This window comes from Apodemus sylvaticus, chromosome 7 (genome assembly GCF_947179515.1).
Source record: "Apodemus sylvaticus chromosome 7, mApoSyl1.1, whole genome shotgun sequence".
Classification (NCBI taxonomy): domain Eukaryota; kingdom Metazoa; phylum Chordata; class Mammalia; order Rodentia; family Muridae; genus Apodemus; species Apodemus sylvaticus.
Window position 1 is genome coordinate 50,963,180 of NC_067478.1, and position 27,497 is coordinate 50,990,676.

Consider the following 27,497-nt stretch of genomic DNA (forward strand, 5'->3'; position numbering starts at 1 on the left):
GTAGCTGATGACTGGTCCTAAGTCTCAGAAGGGCATCTTTCGAGTATCTTTGCTTCATGATCAAAAATCACTGTGGGATAACTGCTTCAGGCTTGTGCATCTTACCTACCACAGAAGCAAAGCAGCTGCACCAGGTTAGACCCCCACACCCTGATTCTTACAGCAGATGGTATCAAACACTTTTCATCTCTGACCCACTGAGGGATGAAGCTCTTTTGCTGTTTTCTTCTATATCTTAAAACTGAGTGAAACTGAGAGCCCTCTGTTCCAATAAGAAGCTGTTACAAGCAGCTGCCTAGTTAGGGTTATGCGGGATGTGACCGTGAGGTCCTTGACAGCACTAATGGGTGACTCTGTCGGTGGTTCATCCTTGACTGGACTGTAGAGACGCTGAAAACCACAAAAGGCGGGGCCTGGCCGGAGAATATCTTATTCCTGTCACTGTCCTCATACGCTCTGAGGCCCAGCTTTACCCCACCCCTGCTCTTCAAACAGTAGCCAGCTTTGTCTCAGGTCCAGAAAGGAAAGGGTCAAGAGACCACGCACTGGGCCCTTTGAACCCAGATGCCAAAATAAAGCTTTCCTCCTTTAAGGTGATTTTCTTGAGCCAGGCGGTGGTGGCACACGCCTGTAATCCCACCACTCTGGGAGGGATCTGCAGAGGCGGGCGGATTTCTGAATTCGAGGCCAGCCTGGTCTACAGAGTGAGCTCCAGGACAGCAGCCAGGGCTACACAGAGAAACCCTGTCTCAAAAAAACCAAATCCAAAAAACCAAAAAAAAAAAAAAAAAAAAAAAAAAAAAAAGAAGGTGATTTTCTGTCAGTGATGGAAACTTTATCTACATTTCTGCAAACACCTAAAAAATTTCTTTGGTAAAGAAATTATTCAGATACTACTAAAAGGCCATGGATAGCTAATAGCAGCAACAGCATACCAAGGGATTTCAAGGGATGGCATGATGTGAAATGATTTATGAATAAAAAAAAAAGGCAGGGTGGTGCACATCTTTACTCTTAGCACTTGGGAGGCAGAGGCAGGTGGATCTTGGGTTCAAGGCCAGCCTGGTCTTTAAAAAAACAGAAAAATCCTTAAAGCACCATTAGAGAGATAGAAAAGGACGGGTGATGGGGAGGGCGACGGGGAAGGTAACAGGGAGAACCGAGTACATTCTGTAGACATGGGAATGTCAAAATGAAGTCCATTACTCTGTACAATTAACACATGTCGAATACAACATGATGATTTTTAAAATATTAAATTTAAAAAATGAGAGTAAAGTCCTATGGACTTACTACATTATAGCACAACATCAGAGCACTTATTACATTATAGCTCAACCCCCAGCACACATGACGCCTTGGGTGTCATGCCCAGCACGGTATGCATACACTTCTATTTGGCTGTGGTGCCACTGACATGTATGAGTCTTGCATTTGGGTAGCTGAGGCATGAGGATCTACGGGGTTCAGGGCCAGCCAGGGCAATACGCAAAGACCCAGTTTTTAGAGAAAAGAAGCCCTTGGAACTTTGCAAGGGAAGAGAGCATCTTGTCCGCAGACTGAGTGGGTTTGAATTGCACCGGCTTCATTTCCTCTAGAGAGTCAAAATTTAAGAACAGCATACCACCATCAACCACTGTTAAATCACTGGAGTTCACAGGCTGCAAGTGTGGAAACTGAGTCTGGCAGAAAGATGTCCACAGCCACAGAGTCTCTGTCCCAAGAGCCAGGGGATAGCATTCAACTAACAGGGAACTTCACAAGGTCCCTTGTTACTGGAGTTTTGATCTCATCAGAGAAAATGTTTTTCCAAGATCTCATGCAATATTTACAAGAGGTTATAAAGAGATGGGAGGGGAGCCACAGGTGATGAGCTAAACCAGAAGCCACCTTACCTCGGGGGCCCAGTAATGCTCTGAAATAGGTACTGAGTGACGCATCGAAATGTTCCATTTTAAAACCTATTAAAGAGAAAGGAGACATTGATTACTGTCTACTCAAAATACCTCTTATACGCATTTCCCTAAAAGAGCAAGAACAAGCCATTTTCAAAGGTGCAAGGGGTAGGCTGGATTCCTTGCCCAAGACCAAAGCTGCTCTCCACTTCTCCAGGCAGCTGATGTGCTAGGGCTGAAATCAGAACAGCGCTGCGTCCTGTGAATTCCCATTAAAAAACAAATACCCCAAGTTCCACTTTCCTGAACTTCTTTTCTCAGTTCCATAGAAACCCTCCCTGTGGTGCTGAACCTCGGTGTGAAAGAAGAACTGGATTGAAAGGTGGCAGACATCCATCCCCACAGGAAACGACATTCAAAACAGCAGGAGAGGAGCTGTGTCCTTGTTTGTCACCAGATAAAATATTGTATATAATATATGTTGTATATATTATATACTTAGGCTATACATATTATATATTATATACAATATAATTTATACCACATGGGTCCATAGGGCCCAAACTGAGGTTGGCATACTTGGCGCCAAGTACCTTTACCTGCAGAGCCATCTTGCTAGCCCAAGCCTTCCCCATGATGCTGTTACTATGGCGCACGCACGCACACACACACACACACACACACACACACACACACACATACACACACACACACACACACACACACACACACACACACACACACACACACAGGGTTCCCTCTAGCTCTTATCTTGCTGGTCCTCTTACCCTCCCTCCCCCAATCACCTATACGCCATTGACCCCTGTCTGTCTCTGCTCCCTGCTTAAAATTACTTGTCACCTTCATTTTTATTTTAAATACTTTATGTCCACAGTAAAAAATTAAAATATTAAGCATCATGTCCTCCAACCAGTCAAGTCAGTTCCAAACAGAAGGAAGCCAGTGGTACTGCTTGAATAAACTGTTCTGGAAATCTCTCCCCTTTGGAACACACACACAAAAAAGGCACAATAAATACATTTTTGTAAATGGGGATTGTAATCCACTAGCAAATGAACAAATCAATTTAGCATTAAAAATAGCAAACTGATCACAGTAGTGAGACATGGTGCTTATCCTTAGTACTCTGGATTAATGCTGGGCTGGGTGTGGAAGTGCACACATTTGAGGCAAGACAAACTGATTTGAGGCTAGCCTGGGCTAGTCATAGTTCCAGGTCAGCTGGGGCTTCAAAATGAGACCTTGTCTCAAAACAAACAAACAAACAAACAATTCAGTCAAATTTAATATAACTTTATGATTATCTAATTCACAATCATGTGTTTAGCTATACTGCAAATATAGTTGCACGGTTTTACACAGAATCAGTCATTGAGCCTCCAGTTCTTCTGAAAACCTTCAAAACCATTTCCAAGTATTACCAAACCTCTAGGGAAAGGGTGGGGCACGGGAATGGATAGTATTTCAAGAGAGAAACTTGGAAGAACAAGATTACCTAAAACATCAGCAGCTAAATGAAAACACTAACTAAATATCCCGTGTCTACTGCCTCCCAGGCCCGGCGGGCAAACAGGGATGGATGGTCAGCGGCAGCACCCAGAACAGGTGATGTGCCCAGAAGGCACAGGCACCGGGTCTGAAGCATAGCAGATGCTGGGACACACCTCCATGGTGACTGGACACACACATTCAATGCTACACAGCAGGAATAAAATTCAAGTCACAGCATTCTGGATTCTAACACCAGGCATGGTTCCCGAAGAATACAAGACTCGTTCGCTCTGCATGTTAACTAAGACGCTTTTCAGACAGCAGGGAGCTTCAGTTTTCTAAGTAGAGGAAAGCTGGAAACAAGAGTGCAGACAGGCTTTAAATGATACAGTGCTAACTGGTTGGGTGAGGGTGGACAGCACAGGAGAGCCATCAGTGGATTGGGGAAAAAAGCAGTTCCTGGAACTGCTCTGAATGATCCATTATTCCAAGGACAACGGCCGAGGACAGAGTCCAGTTGGAGAAACTAGGCTAACATGGCCAGAGAAAAGCAGAAAAATGTAAGGTCAAATTTCAGTGCGAGAGTACTGAATCCAGCAGCCAGCTACAGGAAAGACTTGTGGGTTTAGTATCTGGAGACACTGAAGACAGTGCCTAACCCCAATACTCTGTCTAAACTGTTCTGCAGTAGAGGTCTGCAGCAGCAGGCTCACATAGGGGGTCCTCTTCAAAAGCATACCCAGGAGGGGACTTTGCCAGAGTGCTGCATCTGTTCTGAAGGTGCCTTTCTTCAGTCAAGTGGCACACCTTGCAAGGAGCATGTGGTGGATGACTTGGGAAAGAAGGGGGGTACCCATCCTCAGCTGTTCACACCCCTCTATCCCCGATGCTGGCTGTGGATCACCTGCAGCATCGTGCCCCTTCCAGCCTCATCTGCCGTGCCACAGCAACAGTACCAAGGGTCTCCCCTGCCACGCTGTACTGACCCACGGCTGAGTGGCCTTTTGGGATATACTCTCGCATAGGTACAGAACCCTGAAGAACCCTTGACACTTTGCCTAGCCTGGAGGAATTATGTGAACGTCATGACCCAATTTGCAACAATGTTCAATCACGCTGTCAGGTCTGCCACAGTTTCCAGCCTGCAGGCTGTGAAGCCTGGAGACATGATTCTCTAGCGTGCTGGGCCAAGTGGGAACATAGCCACTCTGTACCACGGTGCGAGCAGGGACCAAGCCAGGCGCTGAGCCTCTCTAGAGGAGGCTTAGATCCTCTGGAGCAAGCAACAGGCCTTTCTTTGATCTGCCCGGCTCCCCACAAATTGACAAGAAATACACGACAAGAAACTAGACCCTGCTGACACCAAGTCTATGACCTCCACTCAGCCTGCCTGGCCTCACAGAAACTGCAGGCCACAGCCAGGCGTATCAGAATCCCTTTTTGGAAATTCCAACCATAAGAGTGTCCTAAAGCAATTCAGGCATTCAAGAGCACACATAAAACACACGGACGAAGACAAAACAAGTGAGCCAGGGTTAGTAAGTTAGGACAGATTTCAGGCAATCTCTGGTGATCTCACTGTCTCAGTCTCCCAGCGGCAGGATAAACCGGTGAGTACCACGAGGCAACGTAAGAATTCCACTTTAATACTGCAAGGTGTGCTAGTAGACAGTCTTAGTTGAGTCTTTTCCCACTGTAAAATTCTAGATCACTTTTGGTAATCATGCAACTATATTATTATGTCACATTTTAAACATCACACTATGGAAAACTGACTGGCGCTGGCATTCTGTTTAGAAACTCCCCTGTATTTACCTGGGTTCAATTCCCAGTTCCCCACATAGCGGCTCACAATTGTCTGTAGCTCCAGTTCTAGAGGAGCTGGCACCCTAACACAGACATACATGCAGGCAAAACACCAAAATGAATGAATGAATGAATGAATGAATGAACGAACAAACGAACTTCCTTATATTTATGAAAGGACAGCTAAAAAGAGCATGAGGGAAGGAAAGAGTTCAGCACACCATCTAAATCACTTCCAGGAACCACTTAGAATTTAGAATCCTTGTGCCTGAATTCAAAGAAAGATAAGAACCACAATCTGAAATACTGTAAACTCTGAACCCAAAAAAACCAACCAACCACATACCCAAAGAGGGCCAAGCTCTGTGGAAAACCCACCCCAAGCTATCTCATTAGCTCCCTTCCAATGTAGTATATGCCCAGGTGAATTATATAGCGTTACTAGAAGCATCTTCAAAGAATGAAAAATTACGCCATGACAGGTCTCCCAGCAAGCCCTCTGCGGCTCCTCCAACCCCACCCCACTGGGCTAACAAGGGCGAGAAAAGTGTGGCAATGGGCTGGGGACAGAGGTGACAGCAAGGGCTGCAGAGGTTCCTTAGGCTGAGGAGTGTGAGCTCTCCCAGGCACAGTGTACCTGCTGAAGGAAGCGAGAAAGCTGCCAAGCAAGGAAAGGGGCTGGGCTGGGACCACACGGCCATCTGTCTGGGCAGACCAGGCTTTATAACACTAGAGCACGGCGAGGGGAGTTGATGCCCTAAACCCACAACCAGGCCGCCGGGTGACCCCTCTGTGCCAGGGACACTCTGGAAATCCTGTTTCTGGCTGCAAAGGTGACAGGAACAGGCTGGCAGTCTCATTTTCTATGAAATCAGTCCAGTCAAATTCCTTTTGGCTTAAAAAGATATCACGTGAGTTTAGCTGTCTACCATGTTACCCACCACACTGTGTTTTACTGTTCTGAACTGTCAAAGTTCACTTAGAACAGCCAACAAGCTGGGCTAACAAACCTATGGCCTGCGAGGCCAGGCTGGTACTAGCAGCCTGCCGTCAGGCTCTGCCATGACTTTTGATGGTCAAGTTAGGGTGAGCAGGTGTGGGACTCTGTATGCTGGCTGCTCTCTCTCTCTCTCTCTCTCTCTCTCTCTCTCTCTCTCTCTCTCTCTCTCTCTCTCTCTCTCACACACACACACACACACACACACACACGCCCATAGCCACAAGGCCTTACCCCCGAATTGTAGAGTGTGCTCTGCTGAGACCACTGACTCCCAGTGAGAGAATAAAGAGCAATTCTTTTTAGAAATGCTAAAATACAGACTCAGGGCTGCTCTGTGAATTCCCAGCCAGCCCACAGGACACAGTAAGACCTCATCTCAGAAACAAAACCAGAAATGCTAATACTACACAAGGGGGGAAACAGTCTAACAAGCGTCAGGATGTGAATATAACCCTCAGGATACAGAGAAATCCCTCAAAACTTCTGGCATTTAAATAAATAATAATAAATTTGGGTTAACAAAAAAAAAACAAAAAAATAAAAAACAAAAAACAAAAACAAACACCTCACATTAGCTCAGGGCCTCCGTTCCCACATATAACGCTATATTTAATTTTTTCTACTATAGAATCCCCTTTGCTCTAACAAGGTCACTCAAAGACCATAACTCTCATCACTACCCTGATGACATTCTTTTTTTTTTTTAACCCCCTGACAAACTTGAAGAAAACCAGCACAGCCTATTCAGGCTCTCAAGGTGTGGATGTGCTGTTCTTCAGAGTCACCTCAGATCAGGCCGTTGAGAAGGTAAAGCCTTCCTACTGTTTGGATATAAAGGGACAACTCAGGGACAAGCATGTTTAAAATGTTGCTGCCATCAGAATTCCTTTGTACTAAAATAAGACTAGATGTTTCAAATGGAAGACCTCCATCTTAGCTCCTGGGGCTGCCGATGGTAGAGGGAAGAGGGAAGGCTATTTTAGGGCTATTTTGCACGGGTTAGCACGCACTTGGCCAGCAGGGAGCCCTGGACTACTGGGTCCCAGGGACTCAGGCACACACTAGCACACAGAGGGGCACTGCTGGAGGACACTTTCTAGCTTGGCAGCTGCTCCACTGGCCTGGTTTTTGTCGTGATCTGTGGTAGTAGTGTTGCAGTGTGGTTCTTTTGTTTGAGACAAGGTTTCACTATGTCACTGTGGTAGTAGTGTTGCAGTGTGGTTCTTTCGTTTGAGACAAGGTCTCACTATGTAACCCAAACTGGCCTCAAACCTCATAATCCTCCTGCCTCAGCTCTCTCTCCAGGGAGCTAGGACTGTTTACCCACATGCTTGTCCATGACCCTCCTCCCTACTCTGCTCTTTTCCTTCCCAGCCCTTCCTCCTTCTCCAGCCCCACCCACATCAAGGGCTTCCCTGCAGTTTCTTGTAGCTCTGCTATCTGGGCTCACTCAGCATACAGCAACCTGACAGACTCTGGTTATTTCAAGTTAGGTATTATGAAATGCAACACTGTGCCACCTTAAAGTTTTACTTATTCCAATTTGTTCTGAGTAAGAGAGTACATGATCACGATACTACGAATGGTCAGACATGCAGGACGCGCTTGGCATCCCAAAGGAAAGTGGGAGGAATCCCACTACCCCGCAGCAGCAGCAGCAGCAGCAGCAGCAGCAGCAGCAGCAGCAGCTTCCTAAATCCTACTTACGGAGGCATTTTTTCAGGGAGCCCCTCCTCAATGCTCTGCTCCCCTCTGGGCAACGTGCTCAGCAAAAACATTCTGTGAGGTATGAAACAACTTTAGACATACAAACACACACGCACATGCATACCTTTCAACATCGAAAGGAACTTCCTTTCCACTCAGGACAAAAACATGTGCTCTTCTGGTCCTTAAAAACATATAATCTAAGAAACTCAGACATAAAAAAATCAGTCTGAAAAGGCAATTAAAATGGTCCTAGAATTCAATTCCAGGGGAATTCTTAACAAGGATTTTAGCTTTCACACCCTCTAACTTGGACTCCATATACCAACTTCTTTATCAGAGATGGGTACACTGTTATAGAAATTTATCCTTAACAGTACCAACTTTGCTTCTACTTTATTTATTGATTTATTTATTTATGCATTTGGTTCCCCCCCACACACACACACACACAGGGTTTATCTGTATAGTCCTGGCTGTCCTGGAGCTCACTCTGTAGACTGTAGACGTAGACCAGACTGGCCTTGAACTCAGAAATCCACCTGCCTCTGCCGCCCAGACTGCTGGGATTACAGGCTTGCGCCGCTACCACCTCCCGGTTTGTTTCCACTTTAAACCCAAGAGCTGGTGATAACTTTTGCTTCATCAAAACACACTCTGTTGCATGGAATGAGACAATATGTGATGCACAGAATCCTCCTCACTGATGAGTGAACATCTGGCCGCAGGTGGCCGGCCTCAGCACTCACGCTCACAATAACCCATTAAAGCCCAGGAAGCTACGGTGCAACAATGTAACCCTTGCATTACGTGCGAATCCACCTCACTAAGGCCAGTTTTACTTCTGTGCTCCACGCTGCTTTTCACACTCCCATGCTTTTGAAATGGAGCTGACTCCAGCTAATCAATTTCTTGAGTTGTTGTGTGCAAAGTAGCACACTGCTTTATTAGTAAAAGGACAGAGGCAGACAGGACTCCACCCTTCTTAACACAGAGTAGTAAAAGTCATCTGCAGACCTGCTGACCAATCAGAATCGAACAGAGGTAGTGAGGAGCACAAACTCTGAAGCCAGCCAGGGTTGAAGCACCTGTCTTGCCTACAGATGACCTTGAGAAAACAGCTTACTCTTTCAAAGTCTTAGATCTCTAGCCTATGAAATGAGGCTAATTACACCGTCATGTGACCCAGTGAATTAACATAGGTAAAATATTATTACCATCATTACAAACTCAACCCTGATCAGACACCGGATGTTTAGGAACTCCACTAGGCCATAAACTGATATCAGCGCTCTGTTATTCTCTATTGTAGATGGAGACACAGGCAATAATACTATCTAAATATTTCTTTCAGGACCTGAAAGAAAACTCTGGGCGCCTTTCTCTGAAATGCTGATCATTGATGTCTCTCTAAGAAATGCAGATCAGGGTCCATTTCACCCTTAGTAAAGAGCAGATATAAGCCCGTGTCTGACCTGCATCTCAGCCCTCACAACCTACAATGGTGGATGCAGAGAATTCTGCTTTTGCATATTTGTGTACCTCGAGTGAGTTTATGCACAGACATCCTCTCATGCCAGACTGTGAAGGCACTAGAATTACAGGCAGCTATTAGCTATCAGATGTGGGTGCTGAGAACTGAACCTTGGTCCTCTAAAAGAACAGTAAGTGCATTTAACCTCTCTGGCCAAGAAGATTCAAGTTCTTTGACACTGTGGTGGTGGGAGAACAATCCTCAGAAGAAACTATATTTTCAACTTTAATCTTTTCCTGGCCTGGTGGCAGTCGGTGTGATACCCATTCCCTCTGATGCTGGGCGACAGCAGTGAGCCATAGCTACCAGTCATGTGATCATATGGGTTATCGCTAGTGGACTGGGTTGGACAGCACTGTCCAAGTCAAGATCCATTTTACCCAGAGAAGCGCTGAGCTGCCAGTGGTCACACCCAGCGAACTTGGGTCTTCTACATCCTACTGTTGTTAAAATTCTTCAGCCAGCCTTCCCCCGGCCCTATGGCTCAAATACCACTACTGCCTGTGACTCCATCTACAACAGAGAGGAACACAGCACTGATATCAAGCAAGTTTCACAGTCTATGACCTCATAGAGAATTGCAATCCAACTTCCTGACTGCACTAATATAAGGAAGACAGTAGGTACCAGAACTGATTGGATATACACTTCTTATGAGAATATACAGGATTAATGTAATTTTAAATGGTAACACATTACAATACAACCTATGAACACTGCCCCTAAAACAGCTGTGTTCTCCAAAATGGATGGTACGAGGCCTCAGAAACCTCTGCACTGCCTTACCAGGTGGGAGACGGAGGCCACGATCCTCCCTTGGCTTTATCTGCCAACTCCACCATCATTTCCACTTCCCCCAACCCCTGCCCCCAAAAAGGGTTTCTCTGTGTAGCCCTGGATGTCCTGGAATTTGCTCTGTAGACCAGGCTAGCCCTGCCTCCTGAGTGCTGGGATTTAAGCCATGTGCTACTACCACCCAGCCCTTTCCACTGTATTTCAATCTGTGACAAAATGGTGGAGATTTTTTGTAAAATGTAATTATTACTTAAAATACAACTGTTTTCATTTGTCCACAATTTTAATTAGGTCTAAGCTCTTTGAGAGTGAAACCTTTGGAGGCACATCTGTCCCATTAGAGAACCTGGATGTGCATGTGACTGCCGTGTAAGCCTGGGCAAGCGAGGGCACACACGTCCTCCTGGAGTTCCACGGGTTCCTAGGAACAGCTTTTCAAATCTGGCTGTACCCACAATCACCCAGCTTTAAAACACAGACATCTGGAAGCCATCCTAGAAGTTCGGGCTCATTCTTCTGGAGAAAGCTCTCTGAGCAGCTCCACAGGTTGATTCTGAGGAGCCGTCTGCTTCAGTAACTTCTTCGTGAATGAATGGGCCTCTGAACCCTAACAAACCCGATGTCCCCACCCCGGCTTACAGTTACAGCTGCCGATGCTCGCACACCCATCCCATCTGCATATTGTATTACACTGACAGAGCCTAGACAGCAGACTCAAGGACAAGCTGGTTTTTATTCCAACAGATTCTGGCACAATTCCGTGTTTGCTGTAATTTTACCAGCTAAGAGGAAGGAGGACCACTTTTGTTCCAACCATCTCTCCAAATGAAACAAAACTCTCCCACCACAGACATTGATTCTTAGGTGTTCTAATACTGCCCCGCCTCACATATACGGCACATACCCAGCATGCACTCCACAGAGCAGCCATCTCTCCTGCAGACTCCCCTAGTGATGTGAAGTTCTATGAGAAGGCCCTGCACTAGTTCTCTCAGCCACAAGAAGGGTCTAAACTATTTTTAAAACAGAAAACTTTTCCATCTGAAATTCAAAAGTTTTCAACGTTATTGTATGTCAGAATAGCAGCAATGCTTTTATTTTTATCAGTTAAAAAAAAAAAAAAAACAAAAACCTCACAATTTTCTCCCCTTCTTTTACAGAAAGCCAGAGGCAGTCAATAGGGTTCACAGGGCACTTTGAACAAAAGAAGAGTCACTGTGGCTATAAGACCAAGGGGGCCTGAAAAACAGGGTTGCTGTAACAGCTCTGGCCTCGCTTTAAAAGGCCCATGTTATGGCCACCATGCTAAGGTATACAGAAGGCAGGTAATGACAGGTGTTGGCACTGGGATATTTGTTGTTGTTGGGGAACCTGGGATATGTCTGCACTTTTGTTGTTGTTCAGTTTATTGTTTTGTTTGAGACAGGGTCTCACTATGCAGCCCTGGCTGGCCTAGAGCTCACTATATAGACCAGGCTGGCTCAAACTTTCAGAGATACACCTGCCTCTACTTAAAATGCTTCTACTGTTTTTGGTATTTATATAATCGACTGGAAACCGATACTAAAGAAAGAAAAGCAGATGTATATTACAATTTATCTAAAGACCACCATCTTGGCAATATTTAGAACTGAATAATATTGAGAAGAGCTATTAAAATTCTATCTGGAAGTTATGAGCTACAGAAACCATGGGCTGCCGGACTCAGACACCCCAGTTCAGTGCTGATGTGTGATGGTGCACAGAAATGAGTTTAGAAAGTCCTCAGAACAACAAAGAACTTCATGTTGCCCAGCAATTTTAGACATTCACTTGAGAGAATAAAAATCTATGATATACTATTTCTAACAGCCCAAAGATAAAGCAACTCAATAGTCCAACAACAAATCAACCAAGTGCACTGGCACAAGATGGGACAGAAAGGTGTGACGTGCGTTACTTAGAATAACACACAAAAGCCAGTCCATTACATTTGATGCCCAGAACAACTGACTGAAGAAACACAAAGTACAAACGTAGTTGCCAGGGGCAGGGGGTGCAGGGGGGGGAGGGCGCTGGGGGAGGGCACTGGGGGGGGCATTGAGAAGAGGGTAGAATGGAAAGTGCTTACTGTGTGTGTGTGTGTGTGTGTGTGTGTGTTTCAGGTCATTAAACACTCCAAAATTATATGCACTTATAACTTTTTAAAAAAATTTAAAGGACATGCTTAAACTATATTTGATATTTATGTAAATGTCTAGAAATCAATACTAAAAAAATTATAATTTCTCTAAAGACCACTATCTAGGTAATTTTTAAAACTATAGAAATATTGAGAAGAACTATTACAATTCTATCTAGAAATTATGACCTACAGAAACTATGGTAGAGGCCCCACAATTACATACTACTCTATCACCAAAATGAATTTATTGAACACTTGGAGAAATGAAAAAGTATATTCACACAAACAGGAACATAGCAGCTTTTATCATGGTAAGCCTTGAACTCAAGTAACTATAATGTTCTTTAATGAGTGGACAAACAGTTAAACAGCAATATGTCCATTCTATAGAACATTACTCAGCAATTATTAAAACACACACAACACACACACACACACACACCCTGGCATGAGATACTTGCCACGAGTTGTTAGTCAGGGAAGCCCCCACACAATGCAAGCAAGCCATTAGTGGTGCTCTTGGTTGCCCAAGAGCTAGATCGTAAGGCTGAAGACACAGCACACTTTGGTTGGACATTAAAGAGGTCAAGTTGGAACTGATTCAAAATGTTCTCCCCTGCTGGCTAGCTATCATAACACCATAGAGTGCTTTGGGCCATTGGAGGAAAACATTATCTATGGTTTTAACCAGCAGTGAATCTTAAACAAGAGTATTGGCCAGCTGGACAAGAAATGCCTACTAGAGGAACAACAGCACAGAAAGGTTATGGCATCAACTAGCCCACTTTCTGGTTGAATTTGAGGCCTGCTCTAAAGAGCAGGTCAAAAGCCTAAGGCTCTGGGCAGAGGATGGGGGAGTGGTCACTCAGGTCTTGGGAGTGACAGGTGAAGAATCTGGTACTGCCGTTCTGCTAGATGGGCATGAGGTCAAATTGCCTCCTAAATTAGTTATGCTTACAGCCACAGATTAGTGCTGCCTTCAACCTTGACCAGGGAAGTCTTTTTCTGCAGTCAATGCAGCAATGGTTAGGTGCTGAGAAAGGCACGGTGAGCTCAGCCCTAAATAGCACGCATCTCTCCCTAAAGCTCAGGAGATGTAATTATGGAAGAGGGAAAGAAAAGAACGTAAAGACCAAAGGAGGCTTCGAGAGGACTTCTGGGCCCGGCTGGCAGCAGGAGCTGGGCTTTCTGGGTTACAAACTGAAGGAAGGGTGGGGGAATGAAGATAGGAAGGATGGAAGGAAGGAAAGAAGAGAAAGAGAAGAGGACAGGAAGGTGTGAGAGGGACATGTTGGGGACAGCCAGGGATAGTGGAAAAGGAGAGAACCAAGATATTGTGCATTCATGTTTGAAACCTTGAAGGAAGCCGGGCGGTGGTGGCCCACGCCTGTAATCCCAGCACTCTGGGAGGCAGAGGCAGGGGGATTTCTGAGTTCGAGGCCAGTCTGGTCTACAGAGTGAGTTCTAGGACAACCAGGGCTATACAGAGAAACCCTGTCTCGAAAAAACCAAAACCAACCCCAAAAAAGAAAGAAAGAAAGAAAGAAAGAAAGAAAGAAAGAAAGAAAGAAAGAAAGAAAGAAAGAAAGAAAGAAAGAAAGAAAGAAAGAAAGAAAGAAAGAAAGAAAGAAAGAAAGAAAGAAAGAAAGAAAGAAAGAAAGAAAGAAACCTTGAAAGACAAAAGACTTAAAAAAAAATCATTGATATACCAACAATCTACTTGACTGTCCAGAGATTTAGATTGAGTCAAAGAAGTCAATCCATTTATATAATATTTCTGCAATAACAAATTACAGAGCTGAAGAGGAGCTCAGCGGTTGCCAAGGGTTAGAGGTGAAGGGCAAAGATGTGGCAATCAAAGCAAACTTGCCCTGACGGCTCCGCACAATGCCACACTGTTCCCGGCCAGTGTCTGCGGGGCACTTGCCCTGAGAAACCGGGTGAAGGGTATTTAGGGGTCGAGTGCTAGCTCTTTCATTTATTTTAAATTAAATATAATTCCACGGTTCCCCTACTCCCTTCATCCTCCCCCTAGCCCCGCCCTAGCCACCCCCTACCCCCCTCCGTGTGTATCTCCATTCTCTTACAGCTACACACGAAGCTACAACTCTCAAAAAGGCTCAATTCTTAAAAACCCGTAACTGTTAAAAGGAAGGGGGGCTTTGACGTTGCCCCAGAGCTTAAACCATCACCAAACACTGGTGTTTCTGCATCTCTCGGCTCCACCGTAGTCTGTCAGAGCTTCATTTTTTTAACCCTCACTTCTGCAGCCCAGGTGGGACGGGTAGGGAGCGGGGCTCCATCATCCTGCCTCACTTCAGGGAGCCCTGCACTGCACACAGGCTACTTTTCAAAGAGTAAGGACGATGCCTTTCCTGAGCATAAGATTTTTTTTTTTTTTTTTAGGGAGCACAGCACAAGATGCTGGCCAGGAGTGAACTCTTCCTGAAGCTCAAAGAGCTAGCTGCTGTACAAATGGGATTCGATTCCTATTACCTTTATCAAAAATACTCATGCTCAGTAGAAACTCACAAAGTCCAACACAGTACAGATAGAAACACACACACACACACACAACCTAGCAGGTGACAGAAATGAAATGGTACATAATATCCTACCTGATTTGGAAAAGCTATCACATATTTCCTTATGCACAAAAGCTGGAGAGCCGAACCTGTTAAAACACAGCAGCAGTCTAAAAGAGCTTGTCACTTCCTCCCGTGACTTCTGACACACACTGACACACACACACACACACACACACACACACACACACACACGAGCAATCTAATGGAGTCCCTCCATCTGGGGATCAGCTGCAGCTAGCCTGGGCTGCCGTAACCAATACCCAAGACAAAATGGCTCAGCAAACCATTTCTCCTGCATAGCGCTGGAGGACAGAATGTCCAGACCTTTTTGTATTTCTTTTTTGTTGTTTTTGTGTATTGAGACAGACTCACTCTGTACCTCTGACTGGCCTGGAACTCACTATGCAGACCAAGCTGGCCCAGAACTCCGAGATCTGTCTGTCTGTCTCTGGAGTTCTGGGATTAAATGTGTGCTCCATCACACCGAGTGCTTTCTTTTTTTTTTAAAGATGTATTTTATTTTTATTTATAAGTATGTGTGTGTGCTTATGTGTGGGCAATTACATGTGAGTGTATGTGTCCACGGAGATCCGAGACAGGAGATCCCCAGACTGGAGCTAGAGGGAATTGTGATGCACCTGGTGTGGACTATGAGAACTGAGCCTGGGGCCTTGGAAGAGCAATGAAGTCTCTTAACAACTGAGCATTTCTAAATCCCCATATTATTTTTTTCTTTAATACTCACAATATCTCCTTTATATAAAGGTGTATTATAATACTCTTTGGTCATCTGACTTTTGAAATGTGGACTATTGACTTTTAGAAGATCTTCAAAGAGAGGAATCATGTCCCAGGTCTTTTAAGTCAAGTGTGTTCTGTGTTTAAGAGGATGCCACTCTCCTGGTTGGCTTCCTAACTGTGTACACAGCATCCTGCAGGTGACCAACCACTGAATCTGCCATGTTCTGCTTATGTCCTTAGTTATCAGAGGAGCTAAAGCAACAGAAAACAGCTTGATTTCCTGATCCTTTGCGGGTGCCAATGAACAGGAAAATATTCTGACTTGATCACAGAGAAACTTTATACCCATGTCAGGACACACCCTGAGTGTACTCTGCCGGCTACACATAGTGTAATAAGTGCCTTGGGACACAACGGTTTCAATTTATAACTAACTTCTTCCTGGGTCATAATGGCCTCATGGTGACAAGTGGCCCTCTGACAGGGAACTGTTGCCAACTGTCTACAAGTAGGGAGGGACACTGTTCTGGGTTTAATAGGATGAGGTGGCATTAACTCTGGCCTAAGGTGTCCTAGCATCAAACACCTACCACATCACTATGGACTGCAATGCTTCGCTAACGAGTTAAAAGGATTTCATTATGAAGCCTGAACGCTCTTCCTTTGGTGATGCTGGCTCTGAGATGGGACCATCAATAACATCAACACACCAATAATAATCCCACAGTAGCTACCGCTGAACACGTAGGAGCAAGCCCCATACCACACAAACTATTCAATTTAATCTTCTCGATAATCCTATAAAGGGTTATTTTTCTTATTTACAGAAGCAGAGACTCACACATTAGAAACTGCAGAGCCTGTACCGGGTGGAAAACAGATGCAACTCTGGCTGTCCAGCTCCTAACTGCCACTCAAACCTCATCTGCTGGCTTATAAAGCTCATCTGTGTACTGTGCCAGAAGTTGGGGTGATCCATTTAGCTGAACTTATGATGCCACAGACACTCTAACTCAGGATCCCACTATCCATCCTGAAACTGGATGCCCCTCTGTATTTAACCACAAGTTCCTAGTCAGCACTGCTCCCCGAGCTCTCCTGGGATCCAGTCTGCTTTGGGAATCATCTCCACAAGACCCACATCTTTGGCCCCGCCCACCAAACTTTGCTTTTCCAGGCAGGCTGGGTCCCAGCAAGCTACTCCAGGAACACTCCTGCCGCCAGACCCATGGAGCCTGACTCCCAGGAAAAATAACTACCAGAACCATATTTCTGCCAAACTCAGTATCCAAATGAATAGCACTCTATCTTCAAACATGACTCTGGCACAACACAGCAGACGAGCCACAGACACTGTCCATGTGCCGTACGGAAGGTCAGCAGGGCCGCACGGAGAAGCGAGGTGTGGAGACCGGGAAGAGCTGAGGCACAGGGTCTCCTCTGGGAACAAGGAATGCTTTGCAATAAGACAGCAGTGTCTGTGGGACACTGAGGACACAGCAGCCCCACTGTGCTAAAACTTTAAAACCATCAGTTGTGTACTGTGTGAACCAGTAGAAATTCACCCTTCTCCACTCACTGTCTATTTTAAGACATTTTGGGGCTGGAGAGATGATGCAGAGATTAAGAACCCTGACCACTCTTCCAGAGGTCCTGAGGTCAAGTCCCAGAAACATGGTGGCTCACAACCATCTGTAATGGGGTCTGATGCCTTCTTCTGGTGTGTCTGAAGATATCAATAGTGCACTCATATACATAATATACATAAATCTTTTTAAAAAAAAACCTTTTTATTTTTAACTTACAGAAAAACTATACACTTACAAGGTACAGCGTGAGCTGGGCAGTGGTGATGCACGACTCTAATCCCAGTACGTGGGAGGCAGAGGCAGGCAGATTTCTGAGTTCGAGGCCCAGCCTAGTCTACAGAGTGAGTTCCAGGACAGCCAGGGCTACACAGAAAAACCCTGTGTAGCCGGGCAGTGGTGGTACACGACTCTAATCCCAGTACGTGGGAGGCAGAGGCAGGCAGATTTCTGAGTTCGAGGCCCAGCCTAGTCTACAGAGTGAGTTCCAGGACAGCCAGGGCTACACAGAAAAACCCTGTCTTGAAAAACCAAAACCAACAACAATAAAACCAAAAACCAAGGCACAGTGTGACAGTCTGCACATATATACAACATGTGATGATTGTCATGGTAACCATACACATCATTCAGACATAGCACTGCTTCACACTAAGAACATCCAAAAATGGTCTCTCTTGGCTATGCTACATGCGTCACTGCTGTCAGCCCTGGCTGCTCTGTGCTACAGAACATGACAAGTTATCCCTTCGCCCTTACCGCACCTGCGAACATTGTCTCCATGTCCCTCCCCCCCCTTTCCTAGCCCTGGATCACCCCCCTAGCGTACTGCTCTCCAACTCTATCCATGTTACAACGAGGCTAAATAGAACTACACTGCATGTGTGTATCCTATTTTCTTGATTCAACTCAGAGGGCAGACAGGTCGGTTGGTCCACTTCCTGGCTTTTACAGATAGTGCAGCAATAACTCCCAAGTATGGGGTCTCGTCGACACACAGCGTTCCTTCCTCTGCAGAGTATCAGTGTGGGATCACTAAAAAATAGCTCTATAAGGTGCCTTTTCATCCTCTACTTTCGTCTGTATTCTTCTCCTTCTGAGAATCCATCCATATCCCATTTCCCACGTTACGTTTACTGCCTCTCTGCAAAGACTCGGTTGCTCCTACCCACCCTGAAAACTCAGCCCCTAAACTGTGTGTCCACAAAGCTCCCTTGCAATGTACATCGCCAGACTTGCTTTTCATTTCTGTCTCTCCAGTTTCATTCTCAGCCATGAAGCAAACCTAACAGTAAAACACACCTGCATGGACAGATGCACGAGCAGGGGTAAGCCTTCAGGAAACGGAGATCAGAAACGAGACAGGGGTGCAGCACGAGAGCCGTTGTCAGGGACAACCAGCCAAACTGAAGCAAACACTTCACAAGAGACTGCTCCGAACTCAATCACTCAACAGTGAAAGCAAAGCAAGATTTCTCAATGTTGAAAAGCGGCAACATTCACTTCAACACACAACCATGGGATGAAACCGAATGGCAAGGCCCCAGTGCAAGCACAGCACGCACTTGGGAAATACTCCTTATCTGTATTAACCCTTTTTTCAAAAAGTGGCAAACAATCTGACGAGACATTTCTCAAAAGGAAGTGGCAAAGAAATACATGAAAAATACTTGGTGTCACCAAGGAAACTGAGACGTCACCACCTGCCAATGAGAACGGCTATGATTGAAAAGATAAAAGCAAACACTAGTGTGTACAGTGGGGGGGCAGGGTGCAAAAAACATTCCTGCTAGGAGTGTAGATAACACTGCGACTGACAGGAAACTGCAAGGAAAGAGTTCCTCAAAAATCCAAACGAAGAACCACCACAGAGGCCAGCAGGTCTCGTCCCAGGCGAATCTCCAAGGGTATCAAGATAATGATGCCAAAGATGGAGGATTCAGCCAGTCAGGGAGCATTTACACTCTATGTGTAGATGGCCTAGGCTGCTCCCTCAGTTAAGACACAGGCATACACACAAGCAAGAGCCAAGATGGAGAAGAAAGTGGATTGGGGCACATAAACAAGCCAGGCACACATAAACAAGTCAGGACACATACCCAAGTCAGCACAGCAAGAAGACAGCTACTTAGTGTTTTCACGCGTGGGAGTTTAAGTGTTCATTTCATAGAAAAAGAAAGGTAGCAAGGTAGTAGGTGGGGTGGGGATGAACTCCTATGGATACACTATTGATCCTAGTATCAATCATTTTGACAGTGTGACAAAGCTCATGAACCACAGGCCTCTGGGATGACAGCAGCCTGTGACTTACCCTCCTCCAGAGACCTGCTAAGTTTCAGGACAGACGATGTTCTCCATCAGAATGTTTGTCCTATCTGACCCCAGATTGTGTGTGTATGTGTGTATCTGTCTGTCTGTCCCTTTATTCCCTATTTTCATTCCCTAGTACTCTCATCAGGTCAACCCCAAAGCCCATCAGGTAGCAGCAAGGGGATAGAAACAGGTCATATACTAGGTATGAAAGAATAGTCAGGTGGGGAGAATAGCTTCCAGTGTTCTGTAGCACAGCCAAATAGCTGTAATTTACAACAGTTTATATTTTAAAGTAACTAGAAGAGTTTGAAGGATCTCAATGCCATTTATACTCTCTAAATATGTACAGTAATTGTTAATTAAAACTTTAGAAAATAATCAGATACCCTTTAACTACTAAAATTCATTAAAAAAAAACAAAAACAACCACAACAACAAAACAGGCTTGGCTGGCACAGGGGAGGGGTGCCTAAGGAGGAGTGTTATACAGTAGCAATTTCCTTGCTATTGAAACATTCCCTCCTACAAGAAAGCTTAAGACAGAAAATAACTCCAATCCACTGCAGGAGGTCCCTGAAACTGACAGGATTCATTAAATGTTTTCCTGTCCAAGAAGCAGTGACCACTCTCAGGAGCCAAGTTCCAAAAGAGACTTTAAGACAAGCCCAACCACTTTGAATAAGCAGAGATAAGTGAGTCACCTAGAAAGGACACTCAACTGGTTAAGCTACAGACTGTGCAGTGTGTTCCACATTCCTAGTTTTGTCTGTTAGCTCTTCTGCCCCTGTAAGTAATCACAGTAAAACTTACTGGTTCGCCAAGTTGGACTTTGGTGATAACTGTACTTTGGTCTATTCTGGCCTCCCTAACTAGGATGAGTAGTAGATTTCTTTGTGTGTGTGTGTGTGTGTGTGTGTTGGGGGGGGGGTGCTAGGGATGGAGGGAGAAAGGAAGGGAGGGAGGAAAGGAAGAGGGGAGAAAGAGGAGGAGGAGGAAGGAAGAGGAGGAGGAGAAAAGTTTTTCTCCAGGAAAAGTCTGTTACATCAAAGACAGGCCGATCTCTATGTCAAAAATAAAAAATAAAAAAAAATCATTAAAAGTAAAAGCAAAACTTCATTCAGTTCCTCAGTTACACTAGTTACTCCCCAAGTCTTGGTGCCAACATGGAGCTGGTGCCAACATGGAGCTGGTGATTACATAACCAAAAGAGATGCTAGTAACTAGAAAGAGTAGCTCGGTGCCCTGGAGCGGACTCAGCACAGAACCAGGCAGACTGGCCAGACTTGTCTTCCAGGGAATTAAGGGTTAAACAGTTACAGAAAGCAAGATGAAGAAGGGGTGAGCTGCAGCAGTTTAGGATTGAAACAAAGGTCCTTGCTCTCCAGCATCAACAGCAGATGCCACCAAGCCAGAATAGAAATGAGATTGAGTGATTTCCAGCCAACCTTAAGGTCCAAAGATTATAAAGCAAAGATATTCCATGGGAAGGGATAAATTCAAAAATAAAAAGATGAGTATTTAAAAAAAAAAACTATTAGTGCTACAAAGACATTAATCTTGTTTGTTTTTTTAGACAGGGTTTCTCTAACTCTGGCTGGCCTCAGACAGAAGAGACCCACCCACCTCCGTGCCCCATTACACGGGCATCATGACCTTCATCTTACTTGCCCCTTTCTGCTCAGACATGTAATATTTTTCCTACCACAGTTCTACAATACAGCACGGTACTGGAACACATGAACAGTAAACCGTGCCCTACCTAAGTAGGGTAGGCTACAGGCACGGTCATGTGATCAAGTGCGCAGTTGCTGTCCACCCGAGGGAGGTCAACCGTGCAGAGGTGCACACATACCCTGCGGTGCACACCACGGATCTTAAACGGAGGGAAAGGGAGTTAGAGCTGCTAAAAGCAGGAATGAAAAACAGTCGTTTAATAGTTAAGTCGAAAGATCCTCTTTAAGAATGCAATGCGGAGGAGCTTTTGAACAAGGGTTCTCAGCATGCAGTCGTCACCCCAGCCTCTGGACCCTTTTCAGCAAGAAAAAAATTATTTTCATGATCCTAAAAGGTTACTTTCCCGGCCCCCTCTCACCAGAGACTACACGGTAAGATCTGAACCTACTGAATGACGCAGATTGAGAGGACCCAGGCATCCTTTATTAAGGGAGGCGTGTAAGAGACAAACTGCTGAGCCATCCCTCCAACCCCCAAATGAGGGTTCTTTTTAGGTTCATTATTTGTAAGTCAGAGAGGGGGGGAAGGAGGGAGGCAAAAACAAGTATTCTAGTGTGCATTAATTTTCTGCTGTTTTATAAAGCACATTTTCCGTGAAGAGATTGTTTATGCTGTCAGGCAATGAGAAAAATATTTTAAATTCCATTTAAAATAAATAAACAAAAGAAATATTTTAAAATTCCATTTTAAAGTCATTTACAATTAATTTCTGACAGGTTAAACATCAATAGATATAATCTGCACAAGCTAAAGCTGAGGCTCAATAATTTTTATTTTATTATTGAATTATTATGTAAATGAAACAAAATGCTTAACAATTGTTGTATTAGGAGCTATGCTGATATTCCTTTGCCAAGGTTTTATTTCCAAATGATATTGAAAATTTAGTTTTTAAACTTAAATATGCCAGGCAGTAGTGGCACACGCCTGTAATCCCAGCACTTGGGAGGCAGAGGCAGAGGCAGGAGGATTTCTGAGTTCGAGGCCAGCCTGGTCTACAGAGTGAGTTCCAGGACAGCCTGGGCTATACAGAGAAACCCTGTCTGGGGGGGGTGGGGGTGGGGGTGGAATGGGGGAACAAAACAAAACAACAACAAAAAATAAACAAATCCAAAAAACAAAAACAAAAAAAATTTAAACTTAAATATCCACCACTATTACCCCTCCCCCAAATAAAGAAATCTCAAAAAGAGAGTGAGCTGCCCTTGAGGTGGTTGGAGCTGCATGACACAGATGCTAGGAAACTAACTCTAGTCCCCTGCAGAAACAGTGTGTGACTGTAACTGCTCAGCCATCTTTTAAGCCCCAAGAATTCTTTAACACCTGATTTCAGTAGGCAAAAGTGCACAAAGTTTAAAAACTGAACACTCAAATACCTTAAATTTCCTGAACTAGGGGCTGGAGAGATGGCTCAGTGGGTAAGAGCACCGACTGCTCTTCCAAAGGTTATGAGTTCAAATCCCAGCACCCACATGGTGGCTCACAACCATCCTTAAAGAGATCTGATGCCCTCTTCTGGTGTGTCTGAAGACAGCTACAGTGTACTTACATATAATAAATAAATCTTTAAAAAAAAAATTTTCCTGAACTAATCATTTTGAAATAAAGCTAGCAATAATCAAACTTAAATATGTTGTAATTAAAGGTACTTGTGAGACAGTCACATCACCACTTCCCTGCTGACTCAAGCCACATATAGAGAACTAAGACAAATTCAACACTATCAATTAAACAATATCAAGCTGATTTTCGCATTACTGTGTAGGCATAAAATGTGAAAGTTCTATGTAGTCAAAACACCACTATCTCCGGTGGGTTAGGACACTCTTAGACAGTTAGTTCCTTGAGCTAAGTTGCATTAGCTAATGCACTTTTTTTTTTAAAAGATTTATTATATGTAAGTACACTGTAGCTATCTTTAGACACCCCAGAAGAGGGCATCAGATCTCATTATGGATGGTTGTGAGCTACCATGTGGTTGCTGGGACTTGAACTCAGGACCTTCAGAAGAGCAATCGGTGCTCTTCCCCACTGAGCCATCTCTCCAGCCTGCTAATGCACTCTTACTACAGAAGGAGCACATTCAGAGGACACACAGTGCAGTAACACACACTTAAGAAAATGCTTTATTGCCAGGCATGGTGGTTCACACCATTAGTCCCAGCACTCAGGAGGCGGAGGCGGAGGCGGAGGCGGGTGGGTCTCTGGCCTTGAGTCCAGCCGGGTCTACAGAGCTAGTTCCAAAATAGCTAAAGCTCCACGTGGAAATACTGTCTTAGAAAAACAAAAAAGAAAGAAGATGCTTTATTACAACTCATTACTTTGTATGCTAACTTAAAGACACACACACACACACACACACACACACACACACACACGGAGACAAAAGAGAGGGAATGTAGGGGAGAGGGAGAGAAGGAAGAGAGATGGGATGAGGAAGGGAGTGGAGGGAGGGGGAGAAGGAAGAAAGCAGGAGTGAACAGAAAGGCAAGGCAGAGCATGTCACATGTTCTCCCCTAAACACGAATGTGCAAGTGACATTTCATGTCCCAGGGCATGCTGCTCACGGTTTGGGAATGTATTCCTTTGTAAGACTACTATGGTGTCAGGAGAGCAAAACACCGTGCATCTGAGTGCACACACTCCCTGCTGTGCTGGGCTCAGCACATCCCTTGTGCTATGAATAAGAGCTCAGAAGGTTTCTACCAGGGCACAGCCATAGAACAGACATCTGTGGGTTTTTCAAACACGAAACATTTTCTCTTTGCTTTCTTAGTTTGAAAAACATTATAGAGTGATGTCTGTGAGCCAGGTACACGATCCTACTAAGGGAGAAAAATGATCTGAAGAGAGAAAAACAAACTCTTGACAGTTCATACAGAACAACACAGCTGCATACCAGCAGTGAAGAGCAGGCCTTCCTGCATCCTAGCCCAGCCTGGCTGGGCTCAGTGCAAGCTTGCAGCATGGCTGGGGGGTGGGGGGCTCTGTCTCACGGGGTACTGATCACTGTAAATGATAGCCCACTGTCTGCAACACAGAAATTATATTTAAGCAAACCAAAAGGCAAAGACAGAACAGAAATTTTGGCTCATCACCTAAGAGATTGGCTCTCATTTCAATCCTGTTTCCCTTACTGGAGATGAAAGAGAAGCAGAGATGATGGTAAATAAAGTGATTTCCATGGTGGCACGTGGAACTACTTTATTAATACCATCTCCAGACAGGTAGGAAGGCAGCATGGTGCCCGATGAAATAAGTTCTAATGCCAAAACACTCCACAGTGTGCACGCCTATTCCTTGGGAAACACTGGTTTTAACTACTACATCAATTTAATTATGAAAAACAACGGGATTTAGAAACCAGAAACTTAAAAACGTGAAAACATTACAAGCAGCATCCACCTCCCTTCTAGGACAAGCTGATTTCTTCCCTCCCTGACTCACTGGGAAGGTGAGATGCCCAACCCAGAGGGCAGGACATGTGACCTTGAGCTCCTCAGGAAGGAAAGGGACCACCAGTGTCAGAGTGGCTTCTGGGAAAACCCTGCATCAACCAGAACAACAACAACAACAACAAAAAGCAAAAAGCCACAGAACCACCATCTTTACTTGAACTTACAGATTAAATTGCACTTACTTACTCTCCTATTAAAATTAGAAGTACTGTTAGCAGAAGCAAGGCCGCAGATGTGGCCTGGTATCTAAGCAACACAGGCTTTTGCCTCTGACCCCAGTGGCCTTGGCAGGCCTACTGCAGCAGCTGCATTTACAGGCTCAAAAGGGAAGGGCCGCAGGACCAGGGCCTTCCTGTTGGGGGCTGACTACAAAGGCAGGCTGCGCAGCTCCTGCTGCAGGCTTAGGGAAGCTGCCACAGAACAGGGCCTAGGCCCTTCAGGGAACGGAGATGGGCAGGGTGACTGAGAAAGGCAGATGTGCATGTACAGGGTCAGCAGTGAAACCCTGCAAGGGACCCAGGAGCCTCTGGATGGGGGAAGAGGGCAGAGACACGCAGGGTAGTACCCGAAACAGAACAGGGCAGCTCCTTCACCAGCAACGTCACATTTTCTTACATCATTTGATAGGAACAAGCATGAGCAAAAACCATCACTGATGGACAGGGTGTGAAGCCAGCATTGGATTTCAGACTACAGACAAAGCCACGCAGCCTGCAAAACCACTGACTAAAAGGCCCAAGAACATCAGTAATGTTGTCTACAGACAGGTCGTTCACCACAAATGCTAGGCTGTAATCTTATTTCTTCTAGTGACTTCTCATCCCCATGAAAGGAAGAGGCAGTTTCTCTCTAGCTCTATTCTAGAGGTAGTGTAAGAAGGCAGGATCTAGATCAGTGATCCTCAGCCTGTGGGTGGTGACCTCTATGGGGTGGGAGGTGTCAAATATCAGATGTCCTGCACATCAGATATTTACATTACAATTCATAATAGTAACAGAATTAGTTATAAAGTTGCAAGGAAAAAAATTTTTGGTTTGGAGTCACCACAATCTGAGGAACTGTATTAAAGGGTCACAGCATTTGGAAAGGGGCAAACCACTGTTCTAGATGGTAGTGAGGATGCTGGCTTATGAGACAGAGGGAAGAGGAAGTGTTTTGAGGTCAGAGGTCTGCTGCCATGTGGTAGGGACAGCTCTGCTCTTGTGGGACCTGATGTCAATATGATGAGCTAACACAATACTAGTCTGTTTGATTGAGAGCGTCATGTTCAGGAGACTGGGGGAGGCTTCCTGGAGAAGTGGCATCCTACACTGAGATCTTAGGTGGGCTGGATAGCAGCAGAACTGGGGAAGACTGTTTCAGGCATGGGCTGAAGGCATAACCAACAGAGTCACCAGGAAGTAAGAGTCCAAGGCTGACTCAAAATAGAAGGGGAGCAATTGTAAAGAGTGAGAGACTCAGGCATGGTTGTGTTCACCATTAATCCCACCCAGCAGCTGGGAGACTTGGGCAAGGAGATCTCTGTGAGTTCAAGGCCAGCCTGGTCTAGAGTTCCAGGAAAGCCACCAAGGTTACATAGTGAGACCTTGCAGGGTAGGAGGAAAGGAAACAAGGAGAGAGGGAGGAAGACTCCCTCCACCACCCCCACCCCCACCCCAGGGAGAAAAGCTAAGGCCCTTAACATAGATGGGCCAGTGAACGCATTCCCCTAGATAACAAACTGAGCTCAAGACTGGAAAGATGGATGGGGGGAAACCAGCGTGGTGGAACCCAAGAACAAAGATTGGCGCTCATCCAGGGTACAGCCCTTCAGCGGATGCATGCTTCCGGCCTTCGAGAGTCATGGACAATGGAGAATCGGACAGGCTGACAGAGGGGTGAAGCTGTCTCAGGACTGAACAGGTCAAGCTACTGAGCACTCAGCGAAACCCAACCCAGAGGCTCCAGCCTCTACTCCCTGGAGAGCCAGAGGCTGAGCCGCTGCAAGAGGCAGACAAGGCCCAGCTTTCTAGCTGAGTCAGTAGGGCGCTGCTGTGCGCCTGCCACGACCAGGCTTGGTAAAGTCTTCAAATGTGTCTGAAAGCAATCATCACTGAAATCTCAAAAAGATGTTAACATGATGGGCTTGATACTGTTTTTGCTTTTAGTTTACCCTGGCCCAAAGTCTTGGTTTTAATGAGGAATCAATAAAACATTGGTTCAAAGACTTGGGAGGGGGACACTGTACTATAAATTACAACAAAAAATAATTTAGGCTAAAAATAATAGGAAGAAAGGGAGGGATAGCTATCCCAATATGCAATGAGTTATTCTATAAACATTTACTGTGAAACTACAAGTCACACAACAATGGCAACTGCCCCACACGTCTCTTGCTAACTGCATCTCAAGTATCTGACATATACCAAGTAGACTTGGTTTTCCTATGATCCACCTTCTTAAACCATAGGTCACACAGAATCATGAAAAAAGCTGACAACAGTAGAAGGTTTCTCAATGCAGTGACCAAAAAATAATTCCACATCAAACGTGTAATGAACCCAAGGCGCTTCTGCCTGAGCCCCTGCCCCTTGCCCCATGACACTTCACATACGAATAAACGAGGCACTGCCCATGCCAGCATGCCTTACAATACCAACCAATGCCGACTGAAACCCCTCAGAG

The 27,497-nt window shown here is 45.2% G+C and overlaps 1 protein-coding gene across 2 annotated transcripts in view; it reads right to left on the reverse strand.

Moving 5' to 3' along the window:
- Elovl5 (ELOVL fatty acid elongase 5) overlaps positions 1-27,497 on the reverse strand; it is a 61,579-nt gene that overhangs the window by 22,270 nt on the left and 11,812 nt on the right. For both annotated transcript variants that reach the window (XM_052187776.1, XM_052187777.1), the window contains one exon: positions 1,896-1,961. In XM_052187776.1, the coding sequence (XP_052043736.1) occupies positions 1,896-1,953 (58 nt within the window). In that variant the 5' untranslated portion in view covers positions 1,954-1,961. Of the gene's footprint in view, positions 1-1,895; positions 1,962-27,497 lie in introns of those variants that run through there.